At 47.0% G+C, this 20,596-nt stretch overlaps 1 protein-coding gene across 6 annotated transcripts in view; it reads right to left on the bottom strand.

Moving 5' to 3' along the window:
• The window catches only part of LOC133505690 (calcium uptake protein 3, mitochondrial-like), a 37,940-nt gene that overhangs the window by 3,928 nt on the left and 13,416 nt on the right, over positions 1–20,596 (bottom strand). The window contains exons 1-4 of one of the 6 annotated variants that reach the window (XM_061828997.1): positions 17,809–20,260; positions 11,025–12,178; positions 1,621–1,715; positions 1,279–1,450 (exon numbers count right to left, since the gene is read on the bottom strand). In XM_061828997.1, coding sequence (XP_061684981.1) covers positions 1,279–1,450; positions 1,621–1,715; positions 11,025–11,054 — 297 coding nt within the window. In that variant the 5' untranslated portion in view covers positions 11,055–12,178; positions 17,809–20,260. Of the gene's footprint in view, positions 1–1,278; positions 1,451–1,620; positions 1,716–1,938; positions 2,977–7,496; positions 7,516–7,682; positions 8,036–11,024; positions 12,179–17,808; positions 20,261–20,596 lie in introns of those variants that run through there. The other 5 variants (XM_061828996.1, XM_061829000.1, XM_061829002.1 and 2 more) reach the window with 5 other exon arrangements.

Genomic DNA, 20,596 nt, shown 5'->3' with positions numbered 1-20,596 from the left:
CTGTTTAAACTTTTCCCTCTGTGAATAGGAAACTATTGGGAAATTAATGATCATATGAACAAATTGATAGGGTAGAATTCTATTTGAAACAACTGTTTGATGAAATTCAATACTGTAAATATGACCAAATAACATTCAATCATTCAGTCCTTGTCTGACATAAATAAAGAGACACATCCAGGGATACGAATACATTTGAAAAAGGCCTGACAGCATGTGTGCATGCATACATTGGTGTGTGGTCGAGCAAAGCAGCAAAGTGTTGAAGTGTCGCGAGCGACAACAGCCGCAGGCCGAAATAGTGGTGGGAAATTTCAGGTGCCATTCATGGCTGGGAGGCAGCAGCACTCACAGGGGAAGAATAAATGAAACTCTTCTGTGAGGGAAATGAAAATGTGCTGCTGCTGCTGCTAGCAAAAGCTAAAAATGTATCTCAATACATTCTCACAAAAATTGTATTGTAAAAATATGAAGTGAAGACTCTAAATTGCCCATAGGTGCGAACGTGACTGTGAATGGTTGTTTGATTCTATGTGCCGAGCGATTGGCTGGCGACCAGGTCAGGGTGTACGCAGCCTCTCGCCCATAGATCGCTGGGATAGGCTCCGACAAACCTGTGACTACAGTGAGGGTTAGCAGTTTGGAAGACGGATGGATGGATACTATACAGTTGATTATTTTTAAAGAAAAGGTACAAGGTCCAGTTGATCTGGTGACCTACATTTGCTATAATTCTTCCACAAACTTCCAACCATTTTCTCAGCCGCTTATCCTCGCAAAGGTTGCCGGGAGTGCTGGAGCCTATCTTAGGTGTCAACGGGCAGGAGACGGGGTTCACCCCGAACTGGCTGCCAGCCAATCGCAGGGCACATTGAGACAAACAACCACACTCACAATCACACCTAGGGGCAATTTAGAGTGTCCAATTAATGTTGCAAGTTTTGGGGATGTGGGAGGAAACCGGAATGCCCGGAGAAAACCCACGCAGGCACGGGGATAACATGGAAACTCCACACAGGCGAGTCCGGCTTCCACAAGCAATGAAAATGTAAATTGTTAACAGTTTTTTAGACTTTACTAATGTCACCTGTGCTCTATATTGAGTGCGTTCTGCGGTACAGTATAGATATATGGGTTACCAAATAGTACGTGTCACAAAATAAAAGAAAGCAATTAATTTAGGGACAGTAGTTTTGTGCTTCAAAGTACAACACACCAGGAATCTACTGGGACACAGCTTTTGTTAAAGCAGACATCACTACAACCAATACTGTATACCTTTTCATCAGGTATGCTGTGTCTAACATTTTCAAGGTAGGCACCGATATTCTCCACATTGGTGAAGCGCAAGAGGATTTTGGCAAAGTCCTCTTCACTGATGGTGGCCATTCCTTTGGAGTAGGTCAGAAATTCAATCTCCAGGACCTCAGTCTGGAGGTTGTCCATAAACCTGAAAAAAAAAAATAATAATTTTATATATATATATCTTAAAAAAAGCTAAGATAGATTTCATTTGAAATGTTAAAAAAAATGTAATAATGAAAAAGTCACTTGAAAATGGTTGGTGTAAATAAGTGTAATGGTGCCATTGCAGGCTTCATGCAAGCTACAGAATAATACCTATAAAAGTCATCAAAAGTGAGCTCAGCCTTCCCTTTCTTCCCGAAGAAATGGACCAGCAGGGTGGTGTCAATAGTTAAACTCTCATCTGCACGCTAAAAGTCAAAAGAAAGGGAGGCAAAAGGGGTAAAACAGATCTGAGAGATCCCGCAACAAAACTAACACTTGTTTTAAAAAACACTGTTTCTAAATACCAAAGAAAAGAGTAAGTACAATTTAAATGAAACCAAAGTTACAGGATATTGCCACAAACACATCCTCTGAAGTGATAGCTCCTTCTTAATCAATAAGATTTACAGTCATATGATAATGCTCCACCTTTATGTCTTTCGGGGTCGCCACAGCGTGTCATCTCAGATGAACGCACATACAGCTTTAATTCCTCTGAAAAGCCTTTCCACAAAGTTCAGGTGTGTGTGAACCATTTATGAGGTAACAAAGTGAATGATGAGATGGATGAGAAGGCCTGCCTCTCAGTCTGCTCTCTAATTCCCCCTGAAGTATCAGGACTTTAGATTCATCCACCCAAAACTCTCTCTTCCATATCTTTATGGTCCTTTGCATTGTGCATTGGTGCACCGTCGTTGGAAAAGGAAGGGGCTATCCCCAAACTGTTCACACAAATGTATTGTTTCAAAGCTCTCGATATGCAGAATTTTTCAGGGTTCTTTTCACCGGAACTCAGGAGCCAATATTTTGGACATGCTCCCCAACTTGGTGGGAACTGCTATTTTATTTCTAACATGGCTGTGCAGCGGTCCACAAACCGATTTCCCTGAAGACATGGATGAAAAACTCTGGTTTGGATGAACTTTACTGGCCTCCACAGAGTCCTGCCCCGAAACAGATCGAAACCTTTGGGATGAGCAAAAACTGAGAGCCATCCAACATCAGTGTGTGACCTCACAAATCTGATTCAGGATTGATGGTCATAGATTCCTATAAACGCACCCCTAAACCTTGTGGACAGCCTTCCCAGAAGAGTAGAAGCTGTTATTGTGACAAAGGGTGGACCAACATTGGATTGAACCCTGTGGATTAGGAATGGGATGTCACTTAAATTCATACACGTACAGTATGAGCCTTCTAACTATTATTTCTTGAGAAAAGAGCTCACAATGACGATTGTAATAATTGTACTCATTTAGCCCAGACACGATCTTTGTGGAAAATAGAACTTTGCACACAGATAAGGCTTACATTCAAGCACAAAACTGATAGTAAAACTGTGATGGTTATTGTCATCAAACATTGTGGAGGTACGTGCAGTGGAATCGGAATATAGGAAGGACGATGCAAAAGAAGAAAGACTGAGGTTGAGACCGATTAAGTGGCTGGTGAAAAGATTAAATGAAGCTACCACATCATGTGGACTGGACTGCAGATGTCAAAGAAAACTGAAAGTCAAAATGTTAACAGCGGCCTCTTATTTTTGCATTTTATCCTCTTATATTTGTCACGAAACGGGGCTCAAGGGTGGACCCAAATGCACGACTCCAGAGACAGCAGACAGTACGGAGGAAACCTTTATTCGGTCCGAGGTCTGAGATCCGGTAGACAGTCCAAACAATCCGAAGTACTAGTATGGATGGGCTTACGAGGGTGGTCAGTGGACAGGCGTGGGTCGGTGCACGGAGAGCAGAAGTCAGGAAAACAGGAGTGCGGGAACGAGGCATCAAGAACAACGATCTAGCGGAGGACAAATCGTCCCCCAAGTCCTATATATACTGGGAGGCATCAGCCGGGACAAGGTGCAGGTGTGCGCTGACTAATTGGCTGGCCGGGCCCAGCCTGTACAGGAAGCCCGGAGCATGACAATATTTATTTCCATCCAGTTGGCCAAGTAGATCTATGTTCAGTTACTGATTTTTTTTTTTTTTTTTTTGCAAAAACACATTTGATTTTTTGTGTCACTGTCTGAAGTCAAATCAGATAAAACCTCTCCTGTTTCAGGTCAGTGAGGAGTACCAAAATTATTTCATGTAGCCTCACAGTTGGAATGGTGTTCTCAGGTCAAAAAGCTTCCCCCTTTTTCCTCCAGATGTAACAGTGATCATTATCAGCTCCACTTTAGTTTCATCAGACCACAGGACATGTCTCCAGAAGTTAAGATCATTGTTTTCACGTCTTTTTGCAAAGTGTAATCTGTCTTTAGGAGGAATGGTTTCCTCTCGGCGAGTGGTCTTTCAGCCCATGTCGGCGCAGGACTCGTTTAACTGTGGTTACTGATACTTTCTTACCAGCTTCATCCAGCATCTTTGCAAGGTCTTGAGCTTTTGTTCTGAGGTTAAGTTCCGCATTTCAGACCAAACATCTTCATCTCTGAGGCACAGAGTCCATCTCCTTCCTGAGCAGTGTGATGGCTGGGCATTCCCGTTATGTTTATATTGTATTTGCATATAATTGTTCGAACAGATGAACGTGGCACCATCAAACATCTGAAAATTGCACCCAAGGGTGAGCCAGACCTGTGGAGCTCCACAATTTGGTTCTCTGCTTCCTTCCCGATTTCTTTTGATTTTCCCATGATTTCAAAAAAAGGAAGTCGAGTATTTGAGGTGTGGCTTTAAATACATCCCCGGGTGTACTGTCAATTAACTCACACGTTCTCTGTTAACCTATCTGGAGCTTCCAAAGCCATGGCCTCATCATCTGGGTTTCCCCAAGTTCTTTTTAAGACGTGGTACTTTTTGTGTATGTAAACTTTTAACCTCAGGAAAATAACAAAATTCTCCAAGAAATTCTCTCTCTCATTATTGAGGCACTTAACAAAATTAAATAACTTTGGTGATCCTGACTGACCTGAAACAGGAGAGGGTCAGTCTAGTTTAACTTCAGACAGTAAGACAAAAAATGAAAGTCCATGTAAACTTCTGCTTTCTATTGTAGGTAGATTTTTTTTTTCCCCCTTGTTCCACTTTGTTCTCACTTTCCTCAAAAACCTAGCGTGATAGAGAAAAACTGTGATCAGTTTTGGATTCTGCACCCAAATATTAGTTATAAACAGTTGTCAGACCTAACTCAACAAATTGTAATCCGTTGAAGTCCACAGTCATCTCTTTTCCTAGTGCGTCTTCTCCTGCCAACTTTTTTCTTTCACTAGGCTTTCCGATAATATTCTTGCACACAGCACTCTGTGAACAGCCAGCCTCCTTAGCTACGAACTTTTATGGCTTATCCGTCCTTTGGAGGGTATCAATGATGGTCTTCTGGCCACGTCATGTCTGCAGTCTTACTAATATGGCGCCAACGGAAGAAATAACTGAAGCAATTCAATGACATCTAGGGAGAACGTGGGACGTGTCTCTTTCACAATCTCCAACCCGTTCTACTCACATCTCCACGTCTCCCCTTTTTATTAACTTTGCATTCCAAAACGTAACAAACACAGCAAGCAGGAAAGAATACATAACCGTAAGCAGGTGTGACATGCAATGCAAACGTGAGTCACTAAACAAAGTAACTACGGCAAATTCGCTCTTCATTAACGTGTTGAGCGCTTGTGTGGCCTCTTGGTGTCGTCGTCTTCTCGTCTCAGTTTCTGTGATGTCATCCTCGTCATCCTGGTCGTGACGACTCCGTCTCTGAAGTCAAGCGCTTCGCCGATGTAATGTTAGTGCGTATTCCTCCGTTGCATCATATTATTCAAACATTAAAATGAACCCAGAGCTAACTCGTGTCAAGAAAAAGAGCAAGTGAAAAAGCAAATGAAAGCAAGTATGAGATCACTCTGTACAATTAATCAAACATTTCCCTCCTGATTATCTAATATTTGCTCAAGGTTTCACATCACCTCCAATAGTCACTTCACTAGATTTTCAACTTTAGGATCATCTCTTTGACAACAAACATGATGACACTTTGACAAAAAATATTTGGTTCATACATCGTCATGAAAACAGTCAAGATCTGGAAACAGATCAGACAAGTCAGCTGAACTACCATCACCAGGGTCATGATTTGTCCCTAGTAAAAGGATAAATCTGCGCTGTCTTGTTCTCCATGGGTGAGATTGCTGTAGTAATTATTCTGTTTCGGAGAGACCGAAAACATGAAATAGAGAAGCATCCACACAAGGTCAAAACTGCTGGAAAAACCGATTGATACTAAAGTTGAGGACACTCGGGTTTTGTATTTTCCAAAGGCATCCCTCCAAGAGTCCCACATGGAGGTGTCAACACCAGAGTGTTTTTTCATTTTTCCATTTAGGGTTCGGAGTCCCTCTTTGGCTTTGGTGAGACTGCCATCCACATCTGTGTTGTTTGGAATGAATGTGGAACATTGCGCTCCGAATAAGGCACAGACTCCTCCTCTCTCAGTCAACACCATGTCAACAGCCATCCTGTTTTGAAATGCCAATAAGTGATGTAGCCAGTAGCTGTTCATGCACAGCTTCAAAACCGCTCTGTGTCCAATTGCCCCATTTTTGTACATTGTAATGGATGTAGTTGATTCTGTCTACGTTCGTTCTTGTTGATGGTACACCACAAACATAGGAAACCAGCTGTCACTTTATGCTCACTTGGAACACCACAGGGAACACCAATGGCGTCGCTGTATGTTGGATCATTTTGTCCGAGCCATCCAACTGCTCTCTTTCGTCTATGCCAGTATTTGGTTGAAACTGCCTGCACAGTAGACGTTAAGTCATTTACAGACATAGGATGAATAGACAATGGCAATAATAAGGTTATCAAAGCACAATAACCTGTTATAGTTTGAGGAATTCTGTCAAAAAGGCGGTTATCTCCGCACCAGCACCAGATGTCACTCCGTAACAATGGCTTGAATTTTCAATGACCAAAATGGTTTAACACATCACTGCTGATAAATTTTCAAATTTGTTTCCGGCTCCTGTCAGCTGCACGCAAGCGAAATTACCCTGTGCTACATCATTAGAAAACAATGGTTTTCGTTTTTCAAAAGAAGCCAATGGATATGGAGAATCCCATTTTTTACATTTATTATTAGGTACTGCTTTAGTGATTACTTCCAAAGTACAATTATCTGGTAAAAGGGCTGGTATAATCTGTAAAAGTGGTTTGGGACCCATGCAAATCTTTTGATGAAGCTTTTGCTGCTTGTTCCACCGTAAGAAGCCAATTATGATTCTGTCCTGAAATGCCTGTTGTTACATGAAACCGCTCATCAACCTTACTTTGTCCAATGTTGCTCTCGGAGAAAGAGTGCTCGTTGTTACTTCTGTACTTTCGCAAAACATCAAAGTGATTACCGGAGATGTAGGCCCAGAGGAAAAAGCACCAACATGGATTTGCTCCTTCATAAGAAGGAGGTTTTAACGGGACTTTGGTGGTGTTCAAAATGATTTGGAGGCCGTTCTTAGTTTAATATAACTGTACAGTCTGTTGTTGGTGTCTAGCGAATTCAGATGTGCCCCAAGATGGTGTCCATTCATTATTTTCATCAGCCACCAGAGTCTCCCATCCCGTGTGCAAATTATTTGTCATGGACCACTTATTTTGGCTGTAAGCACTGCTCCTTGTTCCCGCTTCTGTCAAAATTGGCCTTGGGATATTTATAGTGCTGATTGAGTTTACCGGTGCACACAGAGTTACGCCAAAATTTAAATTTTGATCGTCAACATAAACCACATAAAAACCCAACTGTGGATTATTTCATTTTAGGAGTGTCAGAGATTTTTAATTGTAAGACAACAACATTCTGACACCCCAAGGATATATCATAAGCAGGAAGAATGTTACCATGGTTACAGTTACGACAACACCACAGCATCCCATTTTGGGACCTAACCACTTTAGGGTAGGCATTTCATCCAGGTGTCCCTACAGGTTTGGTGTCTTTTAATTTCTTCACTTGCCGTCAGCTATTTTGAGACACTGTAAATCTCCACCCACCTTGTTAACCAGTCTTTATTTCACCTCCCCAATCGGATCCTGGAATGAAATCGCCTTTTTATAATGTACCAAATGAATCCAAGTTAACCTTTCTGCTATTTTTACTGCTGTGGGTGTTGTCAGTCAAACGTGAAATGGACCTTCTCACATGGGCGAGTATAAATGCTTCTTCTTTATGCTTCTTACCAGAATCCAGTCTCCTGGTTCCACCTAAGTGATGTCCTGCTGAGAAACAGAATGGTCTTCACCAGCGAGTGTTTGCATTTGCCGTTTTTCAAACATTTTTCGCATGTAATCGGCAAGATTACTTTCTTTGTCTATTTCCCATTGATTTTTAAATTGAGGTAATCTATAGAGTCGCCCAAACAATGTCTCATATCGTGTTAATCCCTCAATACTTGTTTTATTAATATATAATTTCACAAAATCTAGACATTGTGTCCACGTCCTCCCCTGTTTCTTCAATGCACTTCTTGAGTCTGTTTTTAATGGTACCATTAATTCTCTCTACGAGTCCGGCACTTTGAGGGTGATAGGCGCAATGGTTTTTTAAATCAATGTGGAACATTATTCCTATCTTTTTAATGATTTGGTTGACAAAATGAGCTCCATTATCACTATAAATTCTTTCTGGTATGCCAAAGCGAGATATTATGTCTTTACAGAGTGCCTTTGCCACTGTCAAGGCATCTGGATGTTTTGTCGGGAAAAGTTTGATCCATTTTGAAAATGCATCTATTATAACCAAACAAGACTTTTCCCCTTCACTCTGATTTAGTTCTACAAAGTCCATGTGGATAATTTGGAATGGATACTGTGGTTTGGGAAAACGTCCTTTTTTTAGTTTTAAATTTCCTTGTGGATTATGTCGAGCGCAAGTTAAGCATGCCCTATAAAATTTGTTTGAATAGGAGTTAAATCCATATGTTGTATAATGTTGATTTACCGACCCTACCGTCCCTCCTGTTGATAATTTTACTTTAAATGTCCTGCTGCTATCTGCTTAAACCTGACACCCTTCTTGACGCAACCTGTTAAAGAAATCATTCATATGTTCTCATTTTCTGCATACTGTAGTTGGTTACACATCACCACCTAACCTCTACCTTTGAACTTTTTGTCTTGAAAACAGATGTCATCAATCAGACAGATGTAGTCAATCAAACAGTCTCACACACAGACAGACACACGCACACACACACACACACACGCACACACATCATGTGATTTATGTGAATAAAAAGAAGCTGCAAGGGGACACGAGTTGGAGTTGGTTGGAAGCAGGGAGAGGCCCTCTCGCTCCCCTTGCAGCAAGTAAAACTTGAAGCCTTGTCTGTTCGACTTGTTTTAATAGAGAGTCAGGCTTTTAAAACCAGACATTTGGTCCTTCGAGCCGATTCCCAACACACCACCGCTCATCGAGGAGGGAGAAGACACACCGAAATCTGTCGACAGCCAGCTGTCATGATCCTGCCGGTCCAGCCCTGGCGGCGCTGATTGGTAGGCACACACCTGCACCTCATGCTGGCTGATTTGCCCCGGTGTATATAGGACCATGGGGACGACTGGTCCGGGGCCAGATCGCTGCGGTTCATGCCCCGTTCCACCACTCCCGTATCTCTGATCGTCAACCCGTGTGTACCGACCTCCACCTGTTCTCCGAACGACCCCGTAAGTCTGATTTCCTTGGTACTTCTGCCTGCTTTGATCGATCTCCCGTGTACCGACTCCTGTCTGCCCGCTGACCTGCTCTCTACGCCCGACGTCCTGACTACCGCCGCTGTACCTGACTGCCTGCCCGATCCCCGACCGTGGAACAATAAACATTTTTCCCGAATTACCTCTGCGTCTCCCGTGTACTCCTGCATTTGGGTCCTACCTCCGTTCCGATGGGTCGTGACACCAGCAGCTGTTCCTGAAGAAAAGTCCTGGTGGGACGTGAATTCGTGGCCAGGCCGGTTCCAGAGTCCAATCTCCCCTCGGTGGGCGAAGGTTGACGGGATCACGAATAACTGGCGTCCAAACAACGCTTGAACCGGTAAGTCAGGCTACTCCTCCAGAAGGAGGTTGACGGCTACTCCTCCAGAATGAGGTTGAAGGCTACTCCGCCAGAAGGAGGTTTTGTCACGTCCCATCGGAACGAGAGTAGGACCCAAATGCAGGACTCGGACGATGCAAGGTAGTTCAAGGAGAAACGTTTATTATATGCCGAGGTCGGGGATCGAGCAGGCAGTCCGGTGCAGCAGCGGTAGTTGGGACGTCGGGCGAAGAGAGCAGGTGAGCGGGCAGGCAGGAATCGGTACACAGGAGAACGATCAAGGCAGGCAGAAGTATCGAAGGAGTCAGGCTTACAAGGTTGGTCGGAGAACGGGCAAGGTCGGTACACACAGGTTGTCGATCAGGGATACGAGAGTGCTGGAACGGGACATGAAGCTCAACAAACTGGCGGGGACCAGTCGTCATCGGGGTGATATAAATACACAGACTAATCAGCCCGCATGAGACGCAGGTGTGCGCCTCAATCAGCGCACCTGCGCGGGCACTCGCACAGCTCGTGCTGGAGCGGCAGGATCATGACAGTTTAAGGCTACTCCACCAGAAGGTTTTAAGGTTACTCCACCTTTAAAGAGGGTATTTATAAGGATCCCTAAATCTGTGAGTGGGTGAATGCGAGTGTGAATGCTGTCAGGTTAAAAAGCTTGACTCTCCATTAAAAGAAGGCGAACAGACAAGGCTTCAAGTTTTACTTGCTGCAAGGGGAGCGGCAGGGCCTCTCCTTGCTTCCAACCAACTCCAACTCGTGTCCCCTTGCAGCTTCTTTTTATTCACATAAATCACATGATGAGTGGATGTGTGTATGTGTGTGTGTGTGTGTGTGTGTGTGAGTGTGACTGTTTGATTGACTGCATCTGTCTGATTGATGACATCTGTTTTCAAGACAATGAGTTCAAAGGTAGAAGTTAGGTGGTGATGTGTAACCAACTACAGTACAGTATGTACAAAATGAGAACATTTGAATGATTTCTTTCACAATGTCATGACGTATTTGTGGAATCATAGGTCATGGATGGAAGCCTAATGATGAGAACAGAAGTCTGTGTTCCAGTGAAGTACACAAGGTAGTGGATTAGGACTTAAGTCCTAAAAAGCACAAGTAGTCTCTAAGGGACAAACGTAGAAAAGCATAAGGGTGAGCGGGAACAGTAAGTCTGCCCTAGAGGGGATGTAAACTTTATGGAACAATGTTTAGCGGGCAGCATGATGTTTCTTAAACAAGGGGGGGGGGGGAGCGAAAAATAACAGCTTAAATGGCAGGTGAACAGTTGAAGAATGCAGCAGGTTGGTAGAAAGATTGATGGCAAGTGTTACAGGGAAGTAAGGAAAAACCAAGATTAAGACTTACATCTTTGGATGGCGAGAGGTTGGTTAGCATAGGCAAGAAAGAGAACCCAAGTAATGCAAGCAGTGGCTATATTAAAACCAGGTGAAGAAACTACAGCAACCCCAAATTCTGCATTTCGATCCTACCTCCGTTCCGATGGGTCGTGACAGAACCATCTGGCCAAAACAGGACCCAGCAGGAAAGACCCGGCGTCGCCCGGACCGACGCAAGGTAGACCGTCCGCGGGAGGACCAAGCCTGTCCGATCCGGGTAGGCTCCTTGACGTCCTCCGCTTCCGTGTCATACGCTCCGCCAGCGAGCTATGAATAAGTCCCGACCACGACCCGTCCGGCACCGGATATTCTTCTGGACTCTGACTTTTCGGAATATGAGGAGGACCGTGATTTGTATGACCAGCTGCCTGAGTACGACTCCAATTATTCTGATTATTAATCTCTTCGCCCGATCTTTCATCCCAGTCAGTTTGCTCAACCTCCCCGCGTTTCCAGCACCCGAGCGTCTTTGCCCGGTGGGTACAAGTACACCAATCCGTTTGAGGGAATCCGCTTGGCCATCTACCCGGAACCTCCGCGTGGCGGCCAGAGGAGACGTCCAGGTCAGGCGCTCCCTTGTGCCTCCCGGGGCGCGGCAACAAAGACTCCTTCCTCGTCCTCCCACTCCTCGCCGGCAACGGTGAAACCGGCAGACCGAAGCTGGTGGCGAAGCTTCCAGCCCAGAGGGAGGAGGAGCTGCCAAATCGCGATGCGTTCTACCGCGAAATGCGTGCGGAGATAGAGTGGCAGAGCGCCGAATTGGCGGCTCTCACGGCCCAGGTCCGACAAGGACTGGCGAACGGACTGCGACGGACTCGCTGCTGACGCAGGTTCACATCGCAGTTGGAACTGACCCACTCACGAGACATGCCCACGTGTCAGTTTCGACTGACTCTCTGCCTACTCTCGTTCACGTCGCCGTTAAAGGAATATAAGAGTTTGAGCTTAAAGTAGTTCATTAGATGTTGCTACATCCTGTGTATGAAAGTGTGAGACTGTAAAGTGTTGAGCATGTGACTGGTGGAACGAAACAGGGTATGTGGTGCAAGAATGTGCAAGAAGGGAATGTTTTAGAACAGACGGTGCTAACTGCAAGGAGGGTGCGGAGACAGAGGACTCAGAGGCAGTTGGTGGAAAAACTACTGTAAGGAAACCACCAGGAGGAGCCAGCACGCGAATCTGCAGGGGAGGAGTCGGGCCAACATCCGACGGACCAAAGGAGACCAATGAGAGAGCGCCAAGGATACCTGAAGGAGACACAACCAATAAGTGAATCAGTAGATTATACTTTAAAATTGTTCTGGGAAACTCGGATGTAGAGTACGTCTGCTGGTGGCAACAGAGACGTACAGGGTTGTAATGAGAGGGACCCGAGACCCAGGTGTGTGTTGAAGGACTAAATCCACTCGTGTGTGAAAATGCCGGCTTCCTGATACTTTTCTATTGCAGAACGAGCGCGCATATTGTTGGATGAGTGGCAGTTGGGTAAGGTCACAAATTGGAGTCAGATTACTAACTTAAGTTTATGATGATTTAGAAATATAAAATTCCAACAATTTATGGTGACCCCGACGTGATGCAAGAGAGGTAAAAGAAGTCCGGGACTTCGAGAAAAACCACAAGAGTCTGGGACACGGGTCAGGGACCCACGTCCACACCAGGTGACGACCTGACAAAGGAGCCACGTGTCCGACCGTCTTTCCTCTTGGGCCCACAGTGAAACAAGGTAAGCAGACTCCTTTTCAAAATCTGCACATTGGCAACGCTAAATTATAAGAGGAAGGAGGAGCGGAACGGCGTAAAAGTGTAATAGTGTGGACATTAGTAGGGTATAAAATCTGGGATTTACCTACTAGAATAGTTTGGAACTATTCGTGGTTACGATACGGTTTAAAATCTGGGATTTACGTATCAGTGTGGAAGCGGTAAAGGATGAATTGTTTCGCGGAGAACCCGGAACATGGGACGTGGCGAAGTTAGCGCGGCAGTTACAGAAAAAGGAAAGCAGAATGTTGGCAGATATTCGAGATATGAAGGAGGATCAGAGCCAAGTCGGATGGCGACAGCGTAATAAACTTGAGAAGGAAGTGAAGAAATTGGAGAAAGATAGACGAGGCATTCACCAATTGGCAACTATCGCGACTGCGCTGGCGGCGATAAAAGAGGAAAAGAGTGAGAATGAGGTGAAGAAAGAGGATGAAGTGATTGAAAAAGTGGAAGAAAAGACGAAATGTCTGAGAGGCATTTATCCACAGTTGTCGGACTCGCGACAGTATGTGTTTGCACCGCCACCGTATCCGACGGCGCCAGTAATGGCCCCCGTAGTCACTTTGGGGGGCAGAATGGTTTTAGATGTAGAAGATGAAGGTTCACGGATGGCGCCAGCGACCATACAGTTGATTGAACAGGCTGTGAATAATGAGAGAGTGCGCGGGAAACAGCAGGGGAGTGTGGAGTCGCCCGTGCTGGCGCAAGGGGCGGAGCTAGCAGGAAGGGCCAGCGCAAGGGGCGGAGCTAGCAGGAAGGGCCAGCGCAAGGGGCGGAGCTAGCAGGAAGGGGCGGAGCTAGCAGGAGACGGGGGCACCACTAGTGCAGGGACATTTTGGTCTGTCCGGAACCGAGATTTAAGAGGCATTTGATACACCATTGCCGCATCTACATGGAAAAAGCAAATAAAGATCAAAAGGAAACTGATGCTCTGGCGACTAGTTTGGTTAAACTACAGTTGGCAAAGTTGCATGGTGAGGCAAAACAAGAAAAGGTTAAACAAAAACAGATGTATCAGACTCCAGTGGGGGCTGGACGGGGCCGAGGCCAAGGGTTCCGTGGTGGATACAGAGGGCGTGGTCGTGGCGCCCCCCCCAGGTCGGGGGCGGAATGGGTTCGCTCCAGGGACTTGTTTCAACTGCGGGTCCCCTGATCACTGGGCACGTTATTGTCATGCCAACCCACCACCACCAGGGGTGGAGCAGCAGAACCAGCAAGCAGGGCCACCACACCAAGGGGGACCGCAGCAGCCCCGCCCGTGCCCACAGCCGAATCCACGGGGTCAGTATTACCAAGCCGACCCGTGGTCCGGCCCGGACGAAAAGGGGGGCCTGGGAAGCTCGGAAAGCACTGGCCAGGCAGAGCCAATGCTTCAGTTGACAGTGGCGGACACTCCGGTCCAGATGTTGGTGGACACTGGGGCAACACATTCATCAATCAAAATGCCACTGCCAAGTACAGCGTTGTCGAGACGAGTTACAATGTTGGTCGGCTTCTCGGGACGTCCTCAGACTCTGCCCTTTACCCGGCCATTGAAAACGGAAATCACAAACACTGGACAGAAACTATATCATTCATATGTTCATGCAATGGACACACCCATCAATTTAATGGGCAGAGACATGTTGTCAGCATTGAGAGCCCAGATATTGTGCGGCGAGAAGGGACTTACAGTGACATTTCCTGGCGGACAGGTTCTGGAATGCTCCCAGCCTGTGACAAACTAGGGGTCAGTGGTTGATGGCACCACTCCCCACAGTACCTGAAACGGCACGGATCTACTGGGCTAGATTGAATCCTGAGACTCCACTTGGCGGAGGTGTCTACTCCACTTACCTCCTGTGGAAACCGTGGATCCAGGCATTGGCACTGTACCACCCCCCAGTGGACCCATTGCATTGCACTCTATATTACGATAGGGATTCGGATGAAGTATATAGAGATGCGTTTGAAGAAATCGAGGGAGTTGATTGGACACTACAGTCACCATGCATCTCTTTGTAGGCCCAGAGGGAGTGGCAGCGAATGTGCAGTTGTCGCCAGAGCAAGAACAATGGTTCAAAATGGGTGAGGAAGGTCTGCCCCATGTAACACTGGCTGTGTTGCCAGGCCATGAGCCCCGCCAATTGGGGCCCATGGTGAAACGATTAACACAACAACATGACTGGATGATGACTGAGATTCCAGATGTGTGGCACTCGGCCGCAACCAAAAGGTACAGGATAATGGCAAAAATGGTAGATGAGTCAGACCTTGAATTGGTCTTCCTGGACCGCCATCATGGGCGGGAACAGACTGACCATGAGTCTGCACAGGCGATGCTGGATCAAATGCCACAGACCTTGTGGTCACAGGGTCTATTAGATGTTGGTTTTTGTCATACGGTTCAACCGATCCAATTGGAAGTTGATTACTCCATTCAGGTCCGCCGTCCTCAATATCGATGGCCGAAGGAAGCAGACAAAGGTATAGAGGACACAGTGGCAGGATTGTGGGATGAGGGGGTGTTGGAAACGTCGGCGTCCTCATAACTATAACTCCAGTTTTGCCAGTTCCTGACCCCCATCGCATCCTGTCCTCCCAGGATCCTCAGAAATAGTGGTAAACGGGAATTGATTTGGAGAATGCATATTTCTGTTTACCACTGGCTGAGTCAATACGACACGTGTTTGCATTTTCTTACAAAGGGGTGAAATTGCAGTACAAACGACTCCCACAGGGCTTCAAGAATTCGCCGGGAATCTTTAATCAGGTATTGAAGGACTTGTTATTTTCATGTGAACTACCCCAAGGCTCAGTGCTCCTGCAGTATGTGGACGATCTCCTCATTGCGGCCGAAACATCCAACCAGTGTGTGGAAGCCACACGAGCAGTGCTGTTGAAGCTTGCTGACCTGGGCTTCAAAGTGTCAAGGAAAAAGTTACAGTGCTGTCGTAAGTCTGTGGTTTTTCTGGGGCGTGTCATCACACCAGCCGGTTTGGCTATGTCACCGGATCACCGCAGCTCCATCTTGCGACACCCACGTCCAGAGACAGTGCAAGACATGCTGTCTTTCTTGGGATTGTGTGGCTACAGCCGAGCCTACATCCCATGTTATGTGGATAAAACAGTAGGCCTGCGGGCCCTGGTCAAACAACAAGGGGTCCGAAATTTGAAGGCCACATTGCAGTGGACCCCTGAGGATGATGCATTGTTTGTGCAACTAAGTCAGGAATTGGCATCAGCAGCAGCTTTGGCTACCCCAGATTACACTAAGGTGTTTCATTTAGATGTAGCCATTAGTGAGAAGACAGTGAATGCGGCATTGTACCAAAGACATGGGACAAACAGGGCAGTTTTATTGTATTGTAGTGTCCCATTAGACCGAATTGAACAGAAACAAGCAGACTGTGTTAGGTACGCGGCGGGCCTGGCAAAGGTCCTACAGAAAACGGCACATGTGGTCATGGGGTATCCCGTCCAGGTGTTAACAGACCATGCGGTGTCAGCTTTTGTCGCATCGGCGGCATTTACGTTGACACCCCTAAGACAAACACGGATGATGAAGACATTGACGGCACCAAATGTTACGTATGTGCATGATGGTGTGAACATGGCTAATCACCTCCTGGAAGGGGCACATGAGTGTGCTCTGAAAGTACAGAAAGATCAAAAGCTCCGTGAGGACTTGTATGCGGAACCATTGGAAGGTGGACGGGTTATGTTCACGGATGGGTGTTGTTGGCGTGCCAAGGATGGGACACTCCACGCAGCAGCGGCAGTGGTGGAGTGGAAAGGTTCTTTCTTCCTCCCGGTGACAGCTCAGAAGTTGACAATAAAACCCTCCGCCCTGGCGGCTGAGGTGTTGGCTCTGGTGTTGGCCTTGGAACAGTGTCCAGGACAGCAATTAACTGTATATACTGATTCGGCATATGCAGCGTCGGCTGCCCTGATTGACCTAAAGGGGTGGCTGCACAATGGCTGGCTAACAGCGAAAGGCAAAGAAATTGCTCACAGAACTTTGATGGAGCGATTGTATGACGCAATTAAGGATCCCCACGAATTGGCGATTGTAAAGGTCCCGGGACACTCAAAGGCCAGCACCATGGTGGCAAAAGTTAATGAGAGGGCGGATGCTCTCGCGAAAGAAGTGGCTGGGTACACCCCTCAGGACGAGATGATGTAAGCAACCACGGCTGTGGTCTGGGATGGGGAACCCCCGGATCTTCCAGTGGCACCCGAGGTTACACTGGAGGACATTATGGACGCACAAGGTAAGTCGTCTCTGGAACAAAAATCTATGTGGATCGCATCAAAGGCGGTCAGGCGATCGGATGGTCTTTGGGTGGGTCCCAGAGGCCAGGCGGTCCTCCCTGAAGGACGACTCATGACCTCGGTGTTGACTGAGGCCCATACAGTGGCACATGTGGGGCCTCAGGCAATGCTTCCAAAACTTCGTCAGTGGTGGCATCCAAGGTTGCAGGAGGTGGTCTGGCAGTTTGTGGCGGCTTGTGAATTATGTCAAACATTTAATGCACGACCGACATTGAAACCCAAGCCAGGGGCATTCTCCCCTGTGGCCTGGCCTGGAGCAGAAATTGTAATTGACTTCACGGACATGATTGACATGGTCAACGGGAAGCGGTTCCTTCTGGTCATTGTGGATTCTTATTCACGCTGGCCGGAGGCGTAGCCGTGTGCAATGGAAGACACCACGTCAGTCATTAAAGCTTTGGTGAATCATTATATTCCGACACATGGTTTTCCTGCTTTAATCAGATCTGATAATGGGACACATTTTAACAACAAAGCAATGGCTAAAGTGGAGGCGCTGTTAGGGCTGAAGCATCGCTTTGGGTGTGTGTACCACCCCCAGAGCCAAGGCAAAGTTGAAAGGTTTAACAGGAATTTGAAAGAAAAATTGGCAAAGATCATGCCTCAAACAAAAATGACGTGGTTGCAAGCCTTTCCCCTAGCCCTGTTGGTCGTCCGCCAAACTGTTCACAAAATAACAGGTTTTGCGCCATTCGAACTGTTAACTGGTCGCCTAATGCCAGGGCCTGCCTCCACCTTGGTCCCGCCAGGTGACCTACCGACACCTGATTTATCACACGCTGCATACTGGAAGTACCTTCATTCACTTGTATCCAGTGTGTCTGCGCAGGTCACAGACAAGGCGGTTGCAGATTCGTCATCAGCATCACCGGAGTCGGACATCACTCCGTACGTCTACCTCCGGGTGCTTTCCCGGAAGTGGACTGAACCTCGCTGGAAAGGACCGTTTAGGGTTCTGGCTAGAACTTCACACGCCGTCTAATTGGAAACTAAAGGACAAAAGTGGTACCGTTACTCACAGTTGCGCCCGGCCCCAGAATTTGTGCCTGCCAATGGTGAGCTTAAAGGTTGACCGCCCGGACGGGCAGGTCAAGAGAGGGAATGTGAAGGTGGCGAGAATTGGATCAAAGTCGGACTCGAAAGTGTCCGAACAAAGACGACGACGATGCAAATGTTTAACTTTATTGACTATTTTGCTTGCTGGCTTGTGCTTTGTGTGGACTATGTTGGCGTTTGAACATTTGGTGCGGGATGACAGAAGTGATGGAGCGAAAGGAACACGAGTGATGGTGTACCATTCCTGTAATGGAACGGTATGGTATGAAGCAGAGCAAGATGGTGGTAAGACGCTGACACAGACACAACAACTACTGCTAAATCTGAAGTGAAAACAACCGACACAGGTGAACGCTTGGGTGACAATTTTCAACTGGACTCAACAATGGCTTGATTTGTTAGATAAATTGGACAATTATCAACCACGGTATGGAAGAGAAAATGCCTATTTTTGACACCCAAGTTGCGAAACAAAATTTCACCTGCCTAAATTTAAATGGGACTGGCCCTGGGATTGGAAGTATCCAGGAGTCATGGTGGAATGAAAGTGTGTCTTTGCCAGCAGGAATCCCTCTCGCTCGTGCTGATGTTTGGCTGTGGTGTGGAGCGAAAGTGTTGTATGATAGGCTTCCCACCGATGCCTCAGGTAAGTGCGCCCTAGTAACGCTGATCATGCCAATTAGTGTGACAGCATTAGATCTGACCAGAATGGATTGGGAAGGCGTTGGACAGTGGGGAAGAATCCCCTTCCTTGGGAGGAAGAAAAGGGACATGCAAGAATGGTTGAATGCAGGAGACCCCACGTACATAGATGCAATTGGAGTTCCGAGAGGGGTCCCTGATGAATACAAATTGGTGGATCAAGTGGCGGCAGGATGGGAGAGTATTTTCCTGTTCGTTACAGTAAACAAAATGTGGACCGGATTAATTATGTCCACTATAAGGTCCAACGATTGGCGAACTTCACCACCTCAGCACTCCAGGCAGTGCATGAGCAATTGGCTGCCACGTCTCTTATGGCATTCCAAAATAGAATGGACTTAGACATGTTGTTAGCTGAAAGAGGAGGAGTGTGTGGTATTTTTGGGGATCAGTGTTGTACTCTGATTCCCAACAATACGTCTCATGACGGTCGCCTTATCAAGGCATTGGAGGGTCTGCGCACGCTAAGTAACAAAATGAAGGAGCACTCAGGTGTGGACACCAGTTGGTATTCTGACTGGTTAAACGTCTTTGGTAAATATAAATGCTTGATTGCATCAGTACTGATTTATATCGCTGTGTTTGCTGCTATTATGGTGTTATGTGGATGTTGCTGTATTCCATGTATCAGATCATTAACTGTTAAGACAATTGAACGCACGTTGGGGCCACTCCCTCCGGGTGGCCTGTACATGATGATCCCTCAGAAGGACCCCCAGGAGGCCGAGACAGCTGTGGCCCTCCGGGAGTCCGGGATGTGAGTATGTGAAGGTGGCCTTAGGGACCTGAGGCCATGAGGAGGGAATGAAATTTTCGACTGATTTTCTCCTAGAATTAAATTTTTGTACTGATTTTTAATTTTCTACTAATTTTTAATTTTTTGCTGATTTTTAGCTTCTGGTTATTGATTTTTAACTTGTGTTTAACAATAAAATAAGGTGTTTGAGTGATGACCTCGGTCGTCTGAGGTCATGAGAGGGAATAAAGGAATATAAGAGTTTGAGCTTAAAGTAGTTCATTAGATGTTGCTGCATCCTGTGTATGAAAGTGTGAGACTGTAAAGTGCTGAGTGTGTGACTGGTGGAACGAAACAGGGTATGTGGTGCAAGAATGGAATGTTTTAGAACAGACGGTGGTAACTGCAAGAAGGATACGGAGACGACAGGACTCAGAGGCAGTTGGTGGATAAACTACTGTCAGGAAACCACCACCAGGAGGAGCCAGCACGCGAGTCTGCAGGGGAGGAGTCGGGCCAACATCCGGCGGACCAAAGGAGACCAATGAGAGAGGGCCAAGGATACCTGAAGCTTCTCGTCTGTGCCCTGGAGCACCAGTGGCGACCGGCTTGCAGTCGCTCCCTGTTCCTGCTTCGTCGGCGACCGGTCCGCGGTTGCTCCCTGTTCCTGCTTCGTCGGCGACCGGTCCACGGTCGCTCTCCGTTCCTGCTCTGTCGGCGACAGGCACGCCCATACGTTTCCGTCCAGGAGGAGGTGGAGTTGGTGATGCTGCCTCCGCCTTTTCACGTTCTCATCCAGGAGGAGGTCGTGATGTTGCTGCCGCCTTCTCACGTTCCATTCCAGGGGGTGGCGACGGTTCCCCAGCCGCCTCACGTTCCTGTCCAGGAGTACCAGTGGCGACCGGTCCGCGGCCGTCCCACGCCCTTGTCTCAACGGCGACAGGAGCTGGGGAGTTCTCATGAGTCATCCTGGAGCTGGAGAGACTTCGGGATGGCTGTGATGGTGGCGGTCCTGGCTCTGGTCCTTCTCTCGATCATCCTCTTCGCTCCTGATGACTCCCACCGCTTCATGACCTAGCCTCGTTGGTGA

This window comes from Syngnathoides biaculeatus, chromosome 9 (genome assembly GCF_019802595.1).
Source record: "Syngnathoides biaculeatus isolate LvHL_M chromosome 9, ASM1980259v1, whole genome shotgun sequence".
NCBI lineage: Eukaryota > Metazoa > Chordata > Actinopteri > Syngnathiformes > Syngnathidae > Syngnathoides > Syngnathoides biaculeatus.
The sequence above is the reverse complement of the archived record's forward strand: the minus strand, read 5'-3'. Positions and strand labels throughout refer to the sequence as shown.